Source organism: Aplidium turbinatum, chromosome 3, assembly GCF_918807975.1.
Source record: "Aplidium turbinatum chromosome 3, kaAplTurb1.1, whole genome shotgun sequence".
In the NCBI taxonomy this organism is placed as follows: Eukaryota; Metazoa; Chordata; class Ascidiacea; order Aplousobranchia; family Polyclinidae; genus Aplidium; species Aplidium turbinatum.
This window is the reverse complement of record NC_137474.1, coordinates 9,232,886-9,253,086: the sequence shown is the minus strand read 5'-3', so window position 1 is coordinate 9,253,086 and position 20,201 is coordinate 9,232,886. Positions and strand designations below refer to the sequence as shown.

The 20,201-nt window shown below is 39.2% G+C and overlaps 2 protein-coding genes across 3 annotated transcripts; both read right to left on the bottom strand.

The window, feature by feature from the left end:
- Positions 1-6,202: 6,202 nt before the first annotated feature.
- On the bottom strand, positions 6,203-6,649 carry LOC145766522 (uncharacterized). Its single transcript, XM_082578248.1, has one exon. It carries the CDS (start codon positions 6,647-6,649, stop codon positions 6,203-6,205), a length of 447 nt encoding a protein of 148 aa, XP_082434374.1.
- Positions 6,650-8,707: 2,058 nt separating this feature from the next.
- On the bottom strand, positions 8,708-18,928 carry LOC145766353 (zinc finger MYND domain-containing protein 12-like). 2 transcript variants are annotated; one of them, XM_082578047.1, is made up of 11 exons: positions 18,785-18,928; positions 16,382-16,505; positions 15,373-15,468; positions 14,111-14,224; positions 13,479-13,598; positions 13,024-13,100; positions 12,267-12,436; positions 10,733-10,855; positions 10,536-10,653; positions 9,694-9,839; positions 8,708-9,166 (listed from the first exon to the last, which is right to left on the bottom strand). In XM_082578047.1, exons 2-11 carry the CDS (start codon positions 16,474-16,476, stop codon positions 9,041-9,043), a joined length of 1,185 nt encoding a protein of 394 aa, XP_082434173.1. In that variant the 5' UTR covers positions 16,477-16,505; positions 18,785-18,928; the 3' UTR covers positions 8,708-9,040. The 2 variants fall into 2 exon arrangements, with proteins under 2 accessions (XP_082434173.1, XP_082434174.1); XM_082578048.1 differs by lacking the exon at positions 10,733-10,855.
- Between the last annotated feature and the right edge of the window lie 1,273 nt (positions 18,929-20,201).

The following is a 20,201-nucleotide window of genomic DNA, read 5'->3' as shown; positions in this document are numbered from 1 at the left end:
ATAGCACAAAAAGCGACCAAAGAAAAAGTAAATTTGTTGATAATATTTATTTGCATCAGACAAAGCTGTCCATATCCAAAACAAAACAACGAAATAATACACAAACTGCAAATGCACAAACAACGAACAACAACAACGAAATAACAACAATCCGCCCCGATAGCTCAGTGGTTACGCGCCGGGCTCAAGATCACATGGCGCTGGTTCGACTCTCGGGGTGTGCGTTTGAGCAACGCATTTCAGGACTGCTCTCCATTCAGCGGCACCTAGTGAATGGAATAATTTCTCGGCAACAAGACTTCAACAATCGGAAAACTTCACTCTGCCAATCTCGGTAACCGGCCCTGCGTCAAGTGCCTCTAGGGGAAGGTGGGGTTAGTTGAGTCAGGTTTCAGATTTTTCTTTATAATTTTTTACCTATTGTAGATACACCTATCAAAGTCTAAGTGAAACAAAGGTAATGAATTATGCTTGCTACTTCCCATTTATTAAAATGCTATCTCACGTTTAATTGTCATTTTTATTACCTTGAACACAGAGCACCGTTTGACTCAACCAACCCCGCATGCAGGGTTAGTTGAGTCAGTGGGTGGGGTTAGTTGAGGCGCAGTGGCATTCATGAGATGCATAATTTTTTAGGGCTATTGGGCACCGTCCCCATCTGGCAGACTGGCACCTCTGATCTATACCATCAATGAACGTTTATTGTATCCAGAAGTGGGGAATAACCTATACTTTGTACTATGGGCCACAAGAAATATTAAAAATACCAGGCGGGCCACATGGCTCCTCCAAATTCGCCCGTTTCCACAAACTTTTCATAGAAAAAGAGTTTTCACAGCAACCAGTCACAAATTTTCTTCGAATTTGCCCAACTTCATGCCATTTCTCTAAAAAAAATTTAAAAAAAGGTCTTCACCGCAACCAGGCCCAAATTTCTCTCGATTTCGCCCGACTTCATGCCATTTTTTTAAAATAAAGGTCTTCATATCGCCCAGACCCAAATTTCACACGTATTATCGAAAGTGACATGAAATCTAATACTTTTCATGCTCCCACAGGCCACATTATATTGCTTTGCGAATCACATTTGGCCCGCCGGCCGTAAGTTCCCTACCTCTAAATTAATCACAAGTGGACGTGTAAAAACAGCACTGTTGTCGGTGCACGCCAAATGTGCCCAACTGTTGCATTGGAAACATGTAGAACTACTACTTCCACCATAGGGCAGCACGAGTTGCATCAAGTGCAGCAATAACGAATCGAGCAATTCCAAGAGTATTGATGGTGCCGATTATAGTCACTAAATCTCCTCTATCCCTAAAAACAATAGACCCAACTTGTTTCATGCCTTGTTTGTGGTTTGAGCATCCCATCTTTACTTTAGAAGCATCAGCTCCAGTTTCATTTATCTTCTTCAAACATCTACGAAACGTTTCTTTGTCCACACCAACTCTTTGTGCTGCCTTTCTTAACGACATACCATCTTGCACTAACTTCAAACCAGCTTCAAAAGTCTCCATAAGCCATTGTCCACGACCAGTTTTTTTTTTATAATTTTTAAGACTTAATTTGAAAATATTTTAAAGCTAAACAGAAAAGTAATAATCAAATAATAGCTCATTTTATCCAAGTAACTGAATTAATAATTCGCGTTTAGCAATAAAATTCAGAAATAAGATTTGAGCAGCCTGCAACTTGAGGTAGGGTTAGTTGAGTCACTGCCTCAACTAGTCCCGCAGCTATTGACTCAACCAACCCCAATCCTTCCTCGTGACAATTATTGAAAGTATTATCTATACGTAAAGCTTTATCAGTTTTACACAAAATGCACTGTGCATAAGATAGCTATAAACTATATGAAACTTCGACGCTATCTTCGCTTACGCCAATCATAGCTTCAGCATCCTAATCAACTTTGAGCTGAAAATATTTACTTTTTAGTCCAAAAAATGGCATTTTGCTGACTGTATAACCTGTATAACTTACACAGCTGCTAAAACAAGATGGACGCAGTTACCCATAATGCTTATTATTTCAAGCAATTAATCTTCACGAAGTCATGCTTAGTTAGTCAGAAAACAATGGTGACTCAACCAACCCACTGACTCAACTAACCCCACCTTCCCCCAAGTATGCGAACAAGTACCCGGAATAACCTATCAAGGCTTTGTCAGTCCGAGGATAAAGATTCAAAACCAAACCAAACCAACCAAACTAAACCAAAATAAGACACAAACTGCAAATGCACAAAATCTCACTAAATATGCTATCAACTGTTACAAGTTTGCAGACAATGGTACGGTAGTGTTACAAGTTAGAAAAACTGAAAGTAGCCTATTCATAACGATAAAAACAATCAGATGACATGGCAGCCATGAAAACTAGATAATAGCATACATAGAATTATTATAATGAAGACGGTAATTTGATATACAATAGCAATCGGACCTCATCAAGGAAGCAACAATAGAGTTAGACGATACTTCGCATCTTCCAACAAAAGAAAAAACATATTTCCGAAGTAATGCATCAAATGTTATAATGTTGCACAAGACTTGATGTTCACGTACGCTATAGTGTTTAGGCAAATTGTGTATAATTCTAACAGGGATATTTAGAGAAGGGGATATGAAGGCTCGCAACGATCGCCTTATTCTCATGACACTACCAGGGTGGTAGTTTGTAGTGCTTTGTGGTTCTTTTTAAAATCGTAGAAAGTTTTGTAGTGCAGAAGGTGTTGCGACCGTGCCAAATTTTTTTCAACTCAATGACTTACTTCGATCACAAGCACGTTTTAACGTTCGCGTTTTGTCACTTCTACCTTTTTCTTGACCTTTGCTATGTTGACGTGTATTGTTTTGATATGATGGTCAGAAATAAAAAAACAACTGAACTGAACAGCTGGTACAATGAGCTACAGAAGACAGTTAGCAAATGTTACGTAGAGTAAAGAATACTTGTTTGCAAAGACAGTTGAAAAGTTACCAGTAGGCTAAGCTGTTTTTTATAACAAAGCCTTTGCAGGAGGCTAGATGTAAAGCAAGTATATGGGTAGTTGAATTAACAAGCAACCACGAGCATGCTGTGAATATCCAGGCATGATGTTAATAGCGCAATGCAAGTTATCATAACAAGATTTATTAAATTACTATCGCTGTCAATTGTCAATTTACAATAAACACAGATTATTTACGATAAACAAAAGCCCTTCTATTGTCAGACGTAATAAAAGCCTTCGTATCCCCTGCTTTAGATATCCCTGAATTCTAAATGCATTATTGAAGGCAACACGCAGGCGATTGATGTCACGTTGATGATAATTTTCCCACAGATGACATGCATATTGCATACATTGGAGTAGGCTACAATATGAACGGAATAGAACATTTTTAATATCACTGGAGCACTTGTAAAATTTTGATTTTAATTTGTTGGCAGAACAGTAGATTGATCGCACTTGTCGATTTATATCCTTGTCGTCACACATTGCCGTGTCAAGAAAAACACCCAAATATTTGACACTGTCTACGAATTTGATCTCACTTCCATTGAGCCGTAGCCTACAATTGGATTCAAATTTAACTTTAAAGTGATTGGTTTGGAAGTAGCCTACACAGCAAATGACTTTTTGCAGTTAAAAATGACATCGTTAAAAAGCACATAATCTTCACACACATTCAAGATACTTTGCAGACCATGTACACTTGGAGAAATACAACAAATATCACCAGCAAACATGAGATGATTAACAAGTGTATTACCTATGTAGGCTAACAGCCTGCCTTGTGAAATGAAACTATTCTTTACATTGTATTTGCTTTATTAAAGCTTAAACTAACTTATAACGAAAGTCTAGAAAACAAAACATGAATTAAACCTCCATTTAACAAAGATACATAAACTAAGAAAACAGACAACCTGACGGTAGGTTGACTACAAGGCTACTGTGAAACACGTACAGTTTGTTGTAACAATGCAACAAACGGCTAGCAGCTACAGGCAAGATCACGTTGCATGCCGTACAATCACTTAAGGTATACTACATTTACCCCTCCTAAAAGAAAACACAAACACATAGAAAACACAAACACATATAGCCTACCGAAGAGTAACAGGTAGTTTACAATTTTACGGTTAAAGTGATCAATATTCCAAACAATAAGGTTCGCTTAAAATACAAAATATCGGCAAAATACAAGAACAATGTATTGACAATGGTTGTTAAACATCTCCGTATCGTAGAGGAGGCACCCCTTTGTTGCAACGAGATGACCGTCTCGGATAACATTTTTCAACATCGTCTTCGTCATCATGACGGCCGGGCGATACAAGGGGCGGATCATTTATTTCAATTGGGTTTACAGTTGGTGCATCTACTTCCGAGATTTCAATTTCGTTATTTGAATGATGGTCAGTTGGAGGATCAGGAGTGCTTGGGCATGGAGCGATATCGCGAAGTGAGACAGTCGCTTCCCGACCATTGGAATAACGTACATTCGCATACGTTGGATTAACACCAAGCAATTCGACTTCGTCCACCAATGGAGCGCTCTTATCAGTGCGAACAAAACGTTTGAGATATACTTTTCCAGGAACAGTCATCCACGAGGGAAGCGATTCTCCAGTGCATGACCGTCGCTGAAACTTAAAAAAGCGTTCATGTGGAATAGCATTTGTGGATGTGCAAATAAGCGATCGAATAGAATGCAGGGCGTTGTCTAATACAGTTTCCCAGCGCGATAACGGAACTTGACCAGTTTTTAGAGCTAATTGGACTGTTTTCCACACTGTGCCTACAGTTCGTTCAACTTGCCCATTTCCAGACGGATGGTAGATGCTTGATTTACTCGATGCAATTCGGCGTTGTGTCAGATACTGTTTGAACTGCGTCGAGGTAAATGCCGATCCATTGTCGGAGTGAATGAATCCTGGTGTTCCACACAATGAAAATAAACTATCAAGCGCTCGTATCACAGAAGTTGTTGTCATGTCCTTACAGGGAAAGGCGAAAGGGAAGCGTGAATATTCGTCGATCACTACCAACAGGTACTTATTATTCGTTGCTGACAGTACCGGGCCTTTGAAGTCTATACTTAGTCGTTCCATTGGCTGGGTTGCCTTGATTAATGTTCCACGATTTTGGCGAAAAAAATGCGGTTTAACTTCTGCACATATTTTACATGCTGAGACCATTTTCTTTACGTCGTTTGTCGAGAAGGGCAAATTTTTGGATCGAACGAAGTGTAGCATCCTAGTCACTCCTGGGTGGCAAAGGCTGTCGTGTATGTCATGAAGTGTGCTTGAACAAGACAATGATGAGCAAAATGCTCTGGTGAAAGTGTCCGGGCCAACATTTCTCTGGCCGGGGCGATATTTCATTTCGTAAGAAAAAAGAACCCATTTCCAACCGCCATTGCTGAATTTTATTAGCTTTTATTTTGGAACGGCGACGGCTGTCCAGCATAAAGGCAACAGACCTTTGGTCAGTAATCAGTGTGAACGTTTTTCTGGCCAACAAATGCGACCATTTCCTGACGGCCTCAATTACGGCTGTAGCTTCTTTCTCGTACGCGGGATAGTTTAGCTCACTCCCTTGTAAGGTCCGCGACATGAATGCAACAGGGCGGCCACCTTGATTAAGTGTAGCAGACAAAGCAATATTAGAAGCGTCACACTCAACGACAAAAGGTAGACGTTCGTCTATTGATTTCAGACCTGTATTTTCCAGTTCCAGTTTCAGCTGCAAAAACGCTTTCATAGCTTCATTTGAAAGGGGAAATTGCTTTGTGTGGGCAAGAGGCCGAATTTTGTCCGCAAAACAGTGTATCCACTTCGCATAATACGCAAACATCCCAAGCACGCGTTTTAGTGAAGCAGCGCTATTTGGCGGCGGAAAATCTTGTAAGGGACGCATGCGCTCAGGGTCTGGTTTTATGACATCGTTTCCTACCACGTATCCAAGAATCTGAATACTCGATACCGAGGAAATAGTTTTGGTCTCATTTAGAGTAAACTTTCGTTTTCGGATCGCCTCTAGAAAAGCTTGCACATTTTTATCATGCTGTTCTTGATCACGTCCCGCCACGGTAACATTATCCAAATATGGAAATACGTCCTTTAACTGCTCTTCTTTGATAAATTCTGATATTTTTGACCACAGAAGTAGCAAGACTTAGATTTTGATATGGCTGCAGCATCCCTAGGCTGCAGACATGTTCCAATTTCCCAAAGCGCTGTCTTGGTTAGGTTCATCATGGACGGGAGTTAGTACAGCGAGGTCATCCACTCTTGGCGTATAGGCTGCAGAGTTTGCCTGTGCCGTGCTTAAAGAGTTTGCGATATTAAAGGCAGCCTCAAGAGTCAGTTCCGTGCTTTCCAATAATCGCTGGCGGATATGGTTTGCAGCCAACCCATTTATAAAAGCATCTCGAATGAGTTCCTCACGGTACCTCTCGGCAGTGACATCCCTTAGTTTGCAGTCTTTACTAAGCGAATGTAATACTCTCTTAAAATCATGGAGAGACTCCGCTGGCTGTTGTCTCCTTGTAGCTAACAGATGTCTTGCAAATATCGAATTTGGGGTCTTTATGTACACTCCATTTAGTTTCGAGATTGCTGCTTCGTAGCTAGGAGAGTCTTCTACCATTTCATAGACATCTGGGTTAATATTGGCGAACAACACGCTGAGCTTGTCTTCTTCTGCAATCTGGCATTTTTGTAAGAATAGGTTGAAGATGTTCAACCAATGCTTCTAGACCTTTGTTGCATTTTGCGCGTTAGGCTCTGCATCAAACCTTGCCGGCTTCAATATGTCTTTCAGCGTGCTAGTTGCCATAGTAAGTTATAAGTTAGTTTAATTGAAATGAAACTATTCTTTACATTGTATTTGCTTTATTAAAGCTTAAACTAACTTATAACGAAAGTCTAGAAAACAAAACATGAATTAAACCTCCATTTAACAAAGATACATAAACTAAGAAAACAGACAACCTGACGGTAGGTTGACTACAAGGCTACTGTGAAACACGTACAGTTTGTTGTAACAATGCAACAAACGGCTAGCAGCTACAGGCAAGATCACGTTGCATGCCGTACAATCACTTAAGGTATACTACACCTTGGTTTTGCTTAACACAGTCGATAGATCATCCATAGGCCTATAGCCTACATGGCAAATATGTAAGGACTGAGGACACCACCCTGTTTGACACCATTGCTGACAGAAAAAGACTGTGAGTAATGACAACCTCAGCGTATGTACATCCGCTGATGGGTAGGCTATAGCCTACCAATAAACTATTAGTTAAAATTGTGCGGAGAGTAAGATCCCTATAGACCCCCTCCTCAGGAGCATAGCCAGCACAAAAAAAATTTTGAGAGGGGAATTCAGATTACAGCCTACCAAAAACCTTTTAAAGAATGGTAGGCTGCTCGTTGAACCTATTTCCCCGAAGTCGTTCGCAACCACTAAACACTCCACCCTACTCTGTGGATAGGCTATGCCTGCTCCATTGTGGGCTGAACGATTTGCGTTCAGACAAGGACTCCTTCAAAAACCCGGTAGGCCTACCGGGAGTTAGACTAATTGTGACCCGAGACGCCTTCAACTTAACTTAGTACGGTAGGCTACTTAAAAGGAACCTAAATTGTTCAACAAACACAAACAGCAGGTCTTATTCGATCGAACGATCAAACTCAGCGCCTGACTAAATAGGCTACTAGCCTAGTCAAGAATCAGTAGGCCTAACCTATGCGCAAAGTTTAGTGAACTTTAAATTATTAGGCTAACCGGCGATTCAAATCAACGGATTAGGCCTACAATTGATGCCAAAGAAAAAAGTTGCTTTGTTCAGCGGTTAATTAAACTAACCGTTTCATTAGCTGATCGTGAATCACTTGGCGCGAATTTCTTGTGTGGATCAGTAATTAGCGACTCCAATCGGCAAGTGACGGTTGATGCTCAAAAAAGTTCACGAAATGCATATTTTAATCGGTCGATTAGTAAACAATCCTCTCTTGGTGCATTCAACCCTAAACTTTCGGTTTGTTCATGCTTTCCTGACTCATATATCCACTATAATTTTTGTTGAGATGTTGTGAGCCTATGTGGTTTGCAAGTAGCTTAAGAAAAACCGCTAAGCAGTTATTCCAGACCAGGGGTCACCAAACTACGGCCCGCGGGCCGGAATCGGCCCCCAAACTGATTTCATCCGGCCGGCCACGTGCTGCGAAAATAACAGCTGCACTATAACTGTTGAGGAAAAAAGTTACCAAACTTTTTGTAAAGGACTGACGTTGCTGTTTTTCATTTGGCCACCACAAATGGGGACAGCCTAGGCCAAATTTGGAAAGATGTAATGTTTTTTCAAGAGCACGATGCCCTGTAGCGTATCACAGCAGGGGATAAGTTTTCCAGGAACCTTTCGATTTTCATCACAACTTTGCTATTCCACCGCTCACTTTGTTAATTCATACGCTCAATTCAAGTCAATGGAGATTCTAAATTGTATATCTTTTCGCAATTTGCATCCGGCCCGCAGCTGTTAATCTCGCAGCAATCCGGCCCTCAGAGAAAAAAGTTTGGTGACCCCTGTTCCAGACCGAGAAAAATATTTCTACAATTCACTTAAAGGCTTAATAGCCGCCTACGTATTAAATCACCGCAATGACAATAAGCGTAAACTAAACTAGACAAGCAGCAGAACACCTGCGTAAAAGTTTATTCACGCCATCCAGTGCAATAAATACAAGAACTTTTCCAAAAATTGCAAATGAATAGCCTACTAGCGGCATAAATAAAAATTAACTTAAATGTGTAACAAACGGTTTCGTTTATGAATTTCTAGCTGGTACAGCAATAGCACGGAGAAGCAGTCATTTAAAAAAATCGACATTCAGCAGTGTGTGAAAAACAGTAAATAAGATAACTGGTAGTAAAATAACAAGCAAATAACAATAATGTAAATCTGGATGATTCTGTAGGCTACTGCAAACAACTCCATCTCTGAGTTATCGCTCTTATTGAAACGTCACATGACTATGATTCTGGTATTGAGGCAGTGCTGTCTGTCATCGGAGGCAAGAAGCTGATGGAAAGTTTAGTTGTAGATTTTGGGGGTAGCTTTTCCTTGGCAAATATTGCTCTTTTCCCCATTTCCTGGGCCTTCAAAATATTCCCAATTAGGTTCACATCAGAGAACAATTAAAAGCTTTTATATTTTTCTTATTATTTTGTACCTGATTTTTGAAATTTGCACTTATCTCAAGGCCGCTATAGCGTTGTTATTGTTACGGTAAGTCTTGTAATAAGACCAGGTTCAAACCGTACAATATTATTTAATTCTCACTGTAAGTTATTCGGCTGCATTGCGGCCGAATATTTGCTGTAAAAACGGGAGCAATATTCAATACCTTCCCTGACTTCCTATGATTTTTATCACACAAAGATTTGATGTAGCCTACCTAATTTAGTAGCAAATTAACAACTTGGACACCACGGGAAAACAAATCTAAACGAAAGCCAAAAATGAGATGGAGAAACGAGATTGACAAAGAATGCGGAACAACAAACTGGTATACAAAAATATAGCCTACGGTCGACTGGATTGGCTAACACAGGGGAAGGCTTTCGCTCGGCAGTGGGCTACCACAAGCTGAAAATGATAAATTCATTAAATAATCAAATCTTACTTTCTTCATGTCGTCGAGCATAAAGTAAAGCATGCTTAAAGTGTGACATATCTTTGAGGTTGCGGCATGATTTGGTTTGACCGATTGCTCTCTTATCTCATACACTGCATTCAACATGTGAGTAGCTTCCACTTCTTGCACCTCATCTGGTAAAAACACCAAGAAGAAAATTTATATTTAACTTTGGTGGGGATAGCCTACGCACTGTAATGCCTTTAACTAAACAATAAGTTTAACTAGAGGTTTATTCATGTGCAGAGGTCGTGCACGTACAATCGTACATGAGGGTGACTTGTGACAGTGCCAAACTTACTTTAATGTGCCACCCTTACCTTAATAATGGCAAATTTTTCTGGTTGGGAATGTGAGAAATAAAACTTTACTGGATATTTATGTAGCCCAGTTCATTGTAAGTCTAGGTTTATCTGCATTGATGCGGCACATTTATGATTTATATCTATAGGCCTACTGTAAGCTAATATCGATTTTCTCTGTATTTACAAAGCGTTTGTGTCTTTAAAACTAATCAAAAAGTATAAAATATAAGTTTGCTTAGTTAACATGTAACATCAAGACTTATGAAAATCCTGCAATGGAAACAATTTTTCGGCTTATTTCTATCACTAAATAAGCAATAAATAGCCTACTATTAATACTACAAAAAGTGCTCAATGCCAAGCAAAAAAGCCAAGCAGAGCAAATTACATTCCATAATAAGTAGATTTGTCTATCACCAATAAATATACATACCATGAACGGTAGGCTAAACACACAATGAAAGTCCATTTCAAAAAGATTAACTTTCTATAAAAAAAATACCACATTGAATAAAAAAAATTTACCAAGAACTTTTACGTGAGCTTCTTCTTTGGATAACCCAAGCAATGAAGCATGAGATTTTGATTTTTCCGGTTTTTCCTTCACAAATTCGTTCAGAAAGTCAAACCATATATCTGTTACCTGGCGAAACATGAATTGGCCTATGATTTTTTTTATTTTGCATTATCTCTGTTGATGCAATACAAAGCATTTGACTGACCTGTGAGTACAATGAATCAGCTATATCCTTTTTATGTTTCCTAAAAAAGACGTTGGCCATATGGAAGTAACCACCGGCGGTGTGTATATCCACAGATCCCCACTCCTTGCTTGAGTGGTAAATCTGTGATAACAACCTCAAATTTGATCATTAGATTCGTCAACCAAACTCAATTACTTTATTCGCTCATTGTTTTCAATATAAAATGAGACGTGAAATGTTATGGATAGAGGGATAGCTACTAGTTCAGTTGTTTTTTACTGTGTTCAGTAAAATGATTGAAAACGTACTTTATTGACTGAGGAAATCTTCATTCTCGGATTGAGAAAGTTTCTTTGAGAGCTTAATCCCGGCAGTTTTACATACATCCATACTTTGAACTACTGAAGCAGGCCCGGGCACCGAGTTTGACAGAGTAAAGTTTCTGATTGTTGAAATGGTGAGCTGTCCTCAAGCGCACACCCGGGAGCCGAGCTAGCGTCGCTTTATCTTGAAGTTTCTTCGTTCGTAAAATCGGGAACTTGGCTAGCAATGTGCTAATCACTTCATTCACTCGTTGTGTATATAGATTATAGAATCTATATGCACAACGAACGAATGAAGAGTAGAATCAAGGCTATTTTATATACACAATACATGGTAATAGCTGTTGTGCAATAGTTTCTATTGATTTCGCGTCTGATGCGTAAATCAATACTTGGGGGGGAAGAACAGTCACCTTCACGCGGTCCCCCCTGTAAGTAGCATCATAAAAAATGCGAAACGAAGACTGTCAAAACCGAACCTCGACCCGGAACGCTCAGTACAGGACCCCACGAGAACCGCTCTTTTCAGAGCGCGGCAGTTCCACTGTCGACAAGTACCGTCGTCCCACCATCTTACAGCTGAACGCTGAGGGCATCACATCCAGCAAGATTGATGTGATCGAGCAGCTCGCTCATAAGGACCGAGCTCTTGTCATCCCAAGTCTCTATGAGTCTGTGAACGAGAAACCTCAGCGACTGAAATCGAGACACCCATTTGTACGTGCCGCACAACTCCTGATGAAAACTGCTGAAGACCAATCCACCAGTGCGGCTACCTGGGCGGACCACCAATGGAGCTCGGAGTGGAAGAAGAACTCCTCAAGACTCCAAAGTTTCATCTCCGACACCAGCAACCACCCAACCGGAATGCATTTGCCAAGGAAAGCCTGGGTGCGGCTCAACCGCCTGCGTACTGGCGTCGGACTATTCCGCTCGAACATGCACAAATGGGGGATGGCTCCATCCGCGATTTGTGAGTGTGGCAAGGAGGAACAAACCGTAGACCACACCATTTGTAATTGCGCCATCTACCATGCGCCAAATGGTGTGCGTGGTCTGCGTGAACTGGATGACAAATCAATTGAATGGCTGCTCGACACCTGCCCAAACATCTAGACCGCGTCGCCGCCACTGCCTAAGGGTGGTAAAAGGCAGAGCCCCTCGACCCTTGGAGTGGCGAAGAAGGTTCAAACGAAGAAGATCAATACAATAAACGTAAACCTACATACATCTTCCGAAAACATTCGCAGGGCGGAAGAATAATCTCCTTTGGCAGCATATAGTAGCCCAAGATTGCGATATAAAGTCGACTTGATACCGTTAGTTGCATCCGTTGATTTAAGCACAGTCCATTCAGCCTGAGACAAATATTCATCCGCTTGACTCAGCTTACCAAGACCTGCATGCAAAAAAAAGTATTGGATCGGTGTTGCAGTTTTTCTGCAAATCTGGGGTAGATTTACTGAAAAGCTGTGAAAAAATACGAAGTTGCAGGTATTGATGTAGTCCAGTGCTGGAGCGTTTCTTTATTTTTTTTTTTAGAAATACCACTGTCTCATGATAAATGTGCAGTCCGTCGATCAAAATGGGTGCCATCATGATTTTAGAGTAGGGGGTGACCACGTTTTGACTACCTAACTAACTATAAAGAAAATCGTTTTGATTCGGTTGAAAGCTGCTTTTAATACAACATATCGAACTAGCGACACCAGCTTTTATTGTAAAGTTTTTGGTTCTTCAGCTTGAAGGCAAGCTTTTAACAAAGTATGAAAATTGTCATATCAAAAAGGTTGGCTTGAGACGTTCTTCTTGCAGATAGTTGAAACAAAACTAAATAACCTCTGACGTGAAAAATGGCAACCACATTTGTGTTCATAGAGTTTAACAAAATTTGGTTACCCACTAGGAAATCTTCTGGATATTATTTCAAACGGCATGAGGCTTTTGCCTATGCCTTTGAACATGAAATATAACAACTAAGCCAACCTATGCTAGCTTCACCAAGGATGATATAAGATGGCACAAGATTGACGGAATTTAAACCGTGAATGTCAATGCTAAACCTGAAACATAAAAGCTTACGTGAGAACTTAAAAATTGTGGAGTGACTTGCACAGACTCAATATAATGTACATAATTGTAGGCTATACACCATGCAGTGACGCACATAGTCAGCATTTGGCACGTTTGACATCTGCTAAAAAGCAAGAGTTAAGAGGTGAGATTGATGCCTCTTCAATATGACAAAAACGTACATTTGGTCTGAAATTGTAGACCTACATTGCGTTGCTCGAAACGTGTTTTGCTTTCTGTTTACCACTTCCGCACGACATGTGTAAACAATCAATTTCCATCGATAGCAAGTTTTTGATGTTGTACCAAAACAAAAGTGCTAAAAACAAGGTTAAAAAGAATATTTTTAATCAGAAATTATCCCCTACCTCAGAGATTGTATTGCTGCAGATACAGCGTGGTGGTGCTTCCCTTCAAAAAGCAACTTTCGACCAATGATTCTAGTCAGATCTATCATGCTTTTTTGCCGATACAGAAGGTCTTTTTGTCTGAGAAACATAAAAATAAAGTTAAATTGAGAAATGTAAAAAGGCGCATTGATCAGAATAAAAAATTAAGTTGTTTCCCTGCAACACTTGTAATTTAATCTTAGCAAACTTATCCAAATGCTTCGTTCTGCAAAACCAGGGATGAGCAAAACTCAGTTTAGAAATCATTAATTCTGATCAATTGATAAATCAAAATGTTACAACAAGTCAGAGATTGTTTCTCGGCAGTCGACTGTAGCAGAAACTCCGAGAAACACATGTTTTTGGAAAAGTCTTGATGGCTAGTGTGGAGGCTACACCGGTATGGTTAGCGAAACACAATGCTCGCTGTTCTATAATGAGTAGTCAGGTAGTCCTGACGCCAGGAAGATCGCTCCTTCTCAACAAGTCAGAGATTTCTAAACATTGTTTGGTATCCCTGCAACAAGTTTGGTACATATCTATTTATTGTAGCATATAACACTTCTGTGACATCCTTACAAAGATTACAAAGTGTTTTGTTAGGGTTATACCTAATTTCCCGTTCTTCATTGGCTCCTCTGAAATTGACAGAGCTTTCTAGCGACTGTAAAAGCTGACACAATCGCTCACTTAGATACAGCCAATCGGCCGTTTGATCAGTCCCCCTGCAGCACATAAAATTAATGCATAAAAATGTATAACGATGATAATAATTTATTTCGCGCCAGTTGGGTGCAAAATAGCGTCAATAAAAAGTCTCCATAATTGGCGATTTTCAGCCAACAATTGCAGTTCTTCCGGGCTGTGCTTAGTGAGAGATCGAACCCTTCGCATGAATGTTTCTGCTGGTCTTCCTTGATTTCGTTTGCCTTTGATCATTTTTGATACCGTAATAGGAGAGTTTCATTATACACTGATTTTACGGGATGTCGTATTCCACGTCCCAACCAGAGAAGTTAACGTTTGCTGATTTGTTGAAGCAGGGAAGCTTTTCCTACAGCACCATATTACACTCAAGTCATTGGGAATATGTTCAGTCTTGGAAGTTTTGAAAATTCTTCTTAATGATTGTGTGTGGAATGTGTAAATGATATTTTGAAGTTTTGATACCATTAATTGTTATTTGTTATAAAAGTGTAGCTGTTAACCTAACTCGACAGCAACTGCATTATGTACATCACACAGATAAAAAAGCACCTCGGTGCTTGCAACATCCAACATATTATTGTTATTAATGTTGGTTTTCATGCTTCACAGGCATAGTAAAAACGGGCAGAACAAGTGTTTGGTATAGCTTGAGTTTTAAAGTTGATGATAAAGTACTGTTCCACTTGTTATGTAAATTTGCTACTACTGTATTTGCTTTGTGTTGTTGATCTTGAATGTCTGAGCCAGGTCTTCCAATTACTGATCCAAGATATTTAAACTGAATTGTGTGTTGTGTGTTTAGTACATTGATTTGTAATCAATAACAAAATTTTAAACTAAAGCCACATGATAAGAATGTGGAGTAAAGTAACCATAGTAGCAATTTAATATAAATACACTTGAATAGTGGAAATATAGTAACAGTGTACGTGTGTTAGACAGATATACGACAGATATAGAGTATAGACAGACAGACAGATATACGTTGCTCTTAGCACTTCATAGGGCAGACAGTTTTAGTGCACATGTACAGAGATGAGGTCGAAACTTATAAAACACTATACATATAAAAATATCTCCTGGAACATGATATACAGATTGCTGATCATTGGATTTAAAATGACATTAAACCAAGAAAAGAAATACAACAATATTTATTACTTACGAATCTCTTAAAATTTCCAACAATTTTACTCCTAACACTTGAAGTTCATTAAACTTCGTATCGATGTCATCTCGCTTACAGGAATTTTTTCGTGATCTGATAACAATTATTAAGAACAAAGATGACAGACCATACGTTTATAATACAGTTCCTTTAAAAGTTACTGAGATATCTTTCCACTTTTTTTTAGAAATTTGTATAATCCTCTTTTCGAGTTAAAAATGATTCAGATTATTATTGATATGTTAATAAATTGATGTCATTTGTTAAGTTTCTGTTCTGCTTTAAGCAGTCATTGGTATAACATTAATTAATAACTAACATGGGATGAGTTCAATATCGAAGGTCACACTAATAAAACTGATTGATACAAACACCATTGATGTTCGTTAAAATAACGTTGTCTGACATTGAATTATGATGTGTTAATTGTTAAGAATGCAAGACATATGGTACTGTGTTACAACAATGAAAACTATTAATACTACAAAAAGTGCTCAATGCTAAGCAAAAAAGCAAAGCAGAGCGAATTAAATCAAATATAGTTATTACTATCTGAATTCTTAACAGCCTGTTTCACCTACACGGATCATCAGAAGGTTCTTATTCAAATAGAATCTATTTAAAATAAATAAATTATTAAATAATAAATTATTCTAAATAGTATTCTATTTGAATAAGAACTTTCTGATGATCCGTGTAGGTGAAACAAGCTGTTAAGGATTCAGATAGTAATAACTAAATAACTATATTTGATACTGTGTTACTATTTTATTTGCTTTAATTGCACTTTAGGCCTGTTATGTACATGGTCAATGTATAAAACAACGGTTTAAAATGATGGTTCCTCATACTGTAAGCGATATCATCTATGAAAACTAACAATGTAATGTAATAAAAATGGTCAAAAAAACGTTACACCAAAAGTTGTGTACAAGTACGGTACATATATATTCAGACAAATTCTTGCTAATGTTGATTTTCATTTGTTTGAATTCGTAAAACTTACATCTCTTTAGCAGATTTTAATGCTGCTGCTATTTTTTGTCGACTTCTTTCAAGTTCTTCTTGTGTTTGATTCAAATTTTTTGTATCTTGTGCCATGACCAGTCAAAAACACCATTCACAATTACCTGCAAGCAACACAACTGACAATTCTACAAACGTAAAAAAAAATTAAAATTAATTGTGGCGGTAGTGCACTACTTTCAAAGTAGCAGATGCCAACCTTTGATTTCTGCAGCTATAGTCTTTCAGTGAAATTTGGAAAATTGCCTGAAGTGTCCCTACCTTCCCTAATGCCACAAGGGATTGAAAATTTGATTAAGCTTGAAAACAAAATTGCATTTTTTCTTGATTTTGGGAGGCACATGACCAAGTGCCCCCTGAAATTGCTACTGGATAGTGGATAGGTATCGGTAATGATTGATAACAGGCAGAAGTGGGCAGTAGCGCGCTACTTTTTTAGCGGCGCTACTTTTTTAGTAAAAGTAGCGGTAGCGGCGCTACTTTTTAGTTGGAGTAGCGGCTGCAGTAGCGGCGCTATTTTTATTCCAAAGTAGCGGTAGCGGGAGAGGCGCTACTTTTTTTCAGTCGCACTTCCGCTACCCGCTACTTTTTAATTTAAATTGAAAAAAGTGCTTGTTTTTTTTGCATTACTGGCGGGGTCAAGCAGCTATATAATCGGCTTAGTTGCAAAGTTTTGGTCTTTTCTAGCTGACGTCAACTTCTTCGGCGAATATCTCCGTGTGATGAAGCCTATCTGCTAGGCTTTAGACATTCTCCAGGGCGAGTCCAAGGCATATTACGGAGTCTTGCTTCCAACCATCACAATTTGCGGGAAGAAGTTGACCGAGATCAGTGATCTTGTGACCTGTGAGGAGTTGAAAGTGAAAGTCCTTGAAGGGGTGAAGAAACGATTCAACAAGTGCTTCAACAGCATGAAATGCATTGTGGCATCATGTCTTCATCCCTCCTTCAAGACGTCGTGGCTACAATTTCTGCACTACGTTTCCACGGTTGATGCTGACGCACTGCGAGAAAAAGTCAAGACAGATGTAATTCGACTCTTGCGGGAGATATCAAGCCAGGTTGATACCGAGAAGAGTGACACCAACACCAGTCATGACTCCGAGAATTTATTTTTTGGAGTGTTTGCGCCATCCCGTAAAACGTCGGTGCAGAAGGAAGCAACAATTATTGTGGACGCCTTTTTTTCGAACAAGAGTCCTTGAGCTTTTCGAATACCGAGTTAAAACATCTGTTTATTAAATACAACACCCCCATTCCTTCCAGTGCTGCGGTGGAGAGACTTTTCTCTATTGGAAAAGATGTGCTTAAGCGAAATCGCGGGCAGGACTTGGTGACTCTCATTTTGAAATGCTCATGTTTTTGAAAGATGCGTAACAATAAATTTCCCTTAGAATGTGTTTTCTATAACGACGTTAAAATGACAGCGTAAACGAATAATAACATTCGTTTTCAAGGTCATTTTTGCGTCACTAGGGACTTGAGTGTTTCCTAGTGTCATTTTAGACAAAAGTAGCGGAAGAAGTAGCGGTAGCGCGCGCTACTTTGGCCTGAGTAGCGGTAGCGGGTAGCGCGCTACTTTTGTAAGTTGGTAGCGGGTAGCGGTAGCGCGCGCTACTTTGGCCCAAGTAGCGGTAGCGGGTAGCGCGCTACTTTAAAAGTAGCGGGTGCCCACCTCTGATAACAGGCTACAGCCGCTATAGCCTACTGTATATACAATGTTATATTTCTACAGATTTACAGGGGGGGTGCAACCTATTTCGTCCCCTGAAAAGATTGAGAAAGAAATACAACAGAGCTGAAGTCGCTGATCGGAGTTGCCGCAAACATTTTAAAATTTTCCTTTCAACAGGTCGAGAAAATACAGAAGCGCTGAAGTTGCTGATTGGAGTTGCCGAAACAGTTGACCACGCTAAGTATCTTGAAATAGTAGGCTAGTTGATAAATCGAGCCTCACTTTTGGGTTAGGGTTATCGAATTAAAATTAGTGTTACGGTTAGAATTAGGGTTAGTCACAGTTAGTTTGTTAGTCACACACCATAAAAATTCAATGATTAATTCAAGGGAAAAATTTTAAAATGTTTGCAAAATTTCCGATCAGCGACATCGGCTTTGTTATATTTTTCTCGATTTTTTCAGGGGATGAAATTGGGGGACAAAGTGTTCAGGGGACGGAATAGGTTGCATCCTTTACAGGGTACCTAACTGTATTATACTTGTTTTTGTCATGTTTTCACACACAAGATACAATAGGTTTTAGTGTTGTATGTCAAATGTTTTATATGGTCAAGGAAGCATATTCCAGTGGCAAGATTATGAGTTTTCCTAAGACTAAAAATCTTCTTAAGCAAGCCAAACGCTATGTGTTTCGATGTTTACTTACCAGAGGTGTACGAAGTCAAGTTTTTCTGGACTTCTGCTTTACTTCAAAGTTTTCTACTCCAAATATTTTGAAAATATTGACTCCAAACACAAAACATACACCAGATTTTTATAGCCCACTACATATAACACTTTTATTTTTCTTAGCCTTGTCATGAACGAAAAGCATATTTTGTAATAAAAAAAAAATAGCCTGCTTCAAAAATGAAACTATAAAAGTGTACAAAAATAATAACTGCGCCAAATACAGTATAAATATTTGCATGTTAAAAGTATCACCTGGTAAAAAATTAGACCCTGACTCCAGTTTTTGCCAACAATTTCAGATTCTAGCCGAAACCCAAGACTCCAGCTTCTAAATACTGCAAAACTCTGGCTCCTCTACACCTCGATTACTGTGCTGACATCATGGATGACTTATAAGTAGGCCAAGTAAAGTCAATAAAGCCAAGTTTTTTTTAGTAAGTTATTGTGGTGTGGTTTCAAGTAGGAATTCTGGACACAAGGAGTATGTTTAAAATTCTTAATTTGATCAGCCAATTTTTTATCGCTTGGTCAATTTTGAATTTTTAGGTCAATAAAGTCAATTTTATGTAATTGACATGTCCAGTTCAAATATTTCGAAAAAAACTGATATTTTAACAAATTGTTCTCATCAATCTCAATTTGACTTTCCTTTAGCATCTTAACATTAAAAACACTGCAAACAATGACAATATTTCTAGAATAATGAACACTAAAAGACCAGAAAGTCAATTAAGCACCGGTTCGACACCGCTCAAAAGCATGACGTGGAGTCTTTGGCAAGACACTGAAATAGGTGACATGGATTGCGCAGTGGCCCCCCTTCGACAATAGCTCTTGATTATCAGTGTTATACGTTGACGCTGAGGCTAGCGCCGTCAGTTTATTTTTTAGTTGACGGAAGTGATAGCACCGTCAATTATTTTGCCGATTTTAAGCATCATTTTTTTGTTTTCATGGAAAATCTAGTTTCACAATGTATTCTGGCCAGCGCGACTCACCCAAACTACCGGCTTTTGCGTTGGTTGGAATAGCTACCTGGAATAGAAACGGAAGAAGTTTGCCAAATAGTGATCACTCATCTCGTGATCAGTATCGAGAACGAGGGATCAGAGAGAGAAAGCGAAAAATCAATAAATGTCATCGCGGTGGTTGAAGGTAGGCCTACTTTATTTCAAGAGTTCTATGCCCTTGAAAAGAACGATGTTGGTGCAGTGGACCTCGTTAAAAGATTTATATATGCTAAGCCATCACAGCATGCTTGGAACAGTGATACCTTTCCGAGTAAACGTTTTCAAGGCTTGATTTTGAAATACAACACCCCAATACCATTCAGCGCTGCTGTGGAACGCATGTTTTAACTTGGAAAGGACACTATGCGTTCCAAACGCAGC

Bases quoted from the DNA above. Each gene is read 5' to 3' on its own strand.
- LOC145766522 (XM_082578248.1), bottom strand. From the start codon at position 6,649: ATGGTAGAAGACTCTCCTAGCTACGAAGCAGCAATCTCGAAACTAAAT.
- LOC145766353 (XM_082578047.1), bottom strand. From the start codon at position 16,476: ATGGCACAAGATACAAAAAATTTGAATCAAACACAAGAAGAACTTGAA. The intron at 13,101-13,478 runs GTAGGGGATAAT...TTTATGTTTCAG, and splicing joins GCAGCAATACAATCTCTGAG to GTTTAGCATTGACATTCACG. The intron at 10,856-12,266 runs GTATGTAGGTTT...TTGTTATCACAG, and splicing joins TGCGAATGTTTTCGGAAGAT to ATTTACCACTCAAGCAAGGA.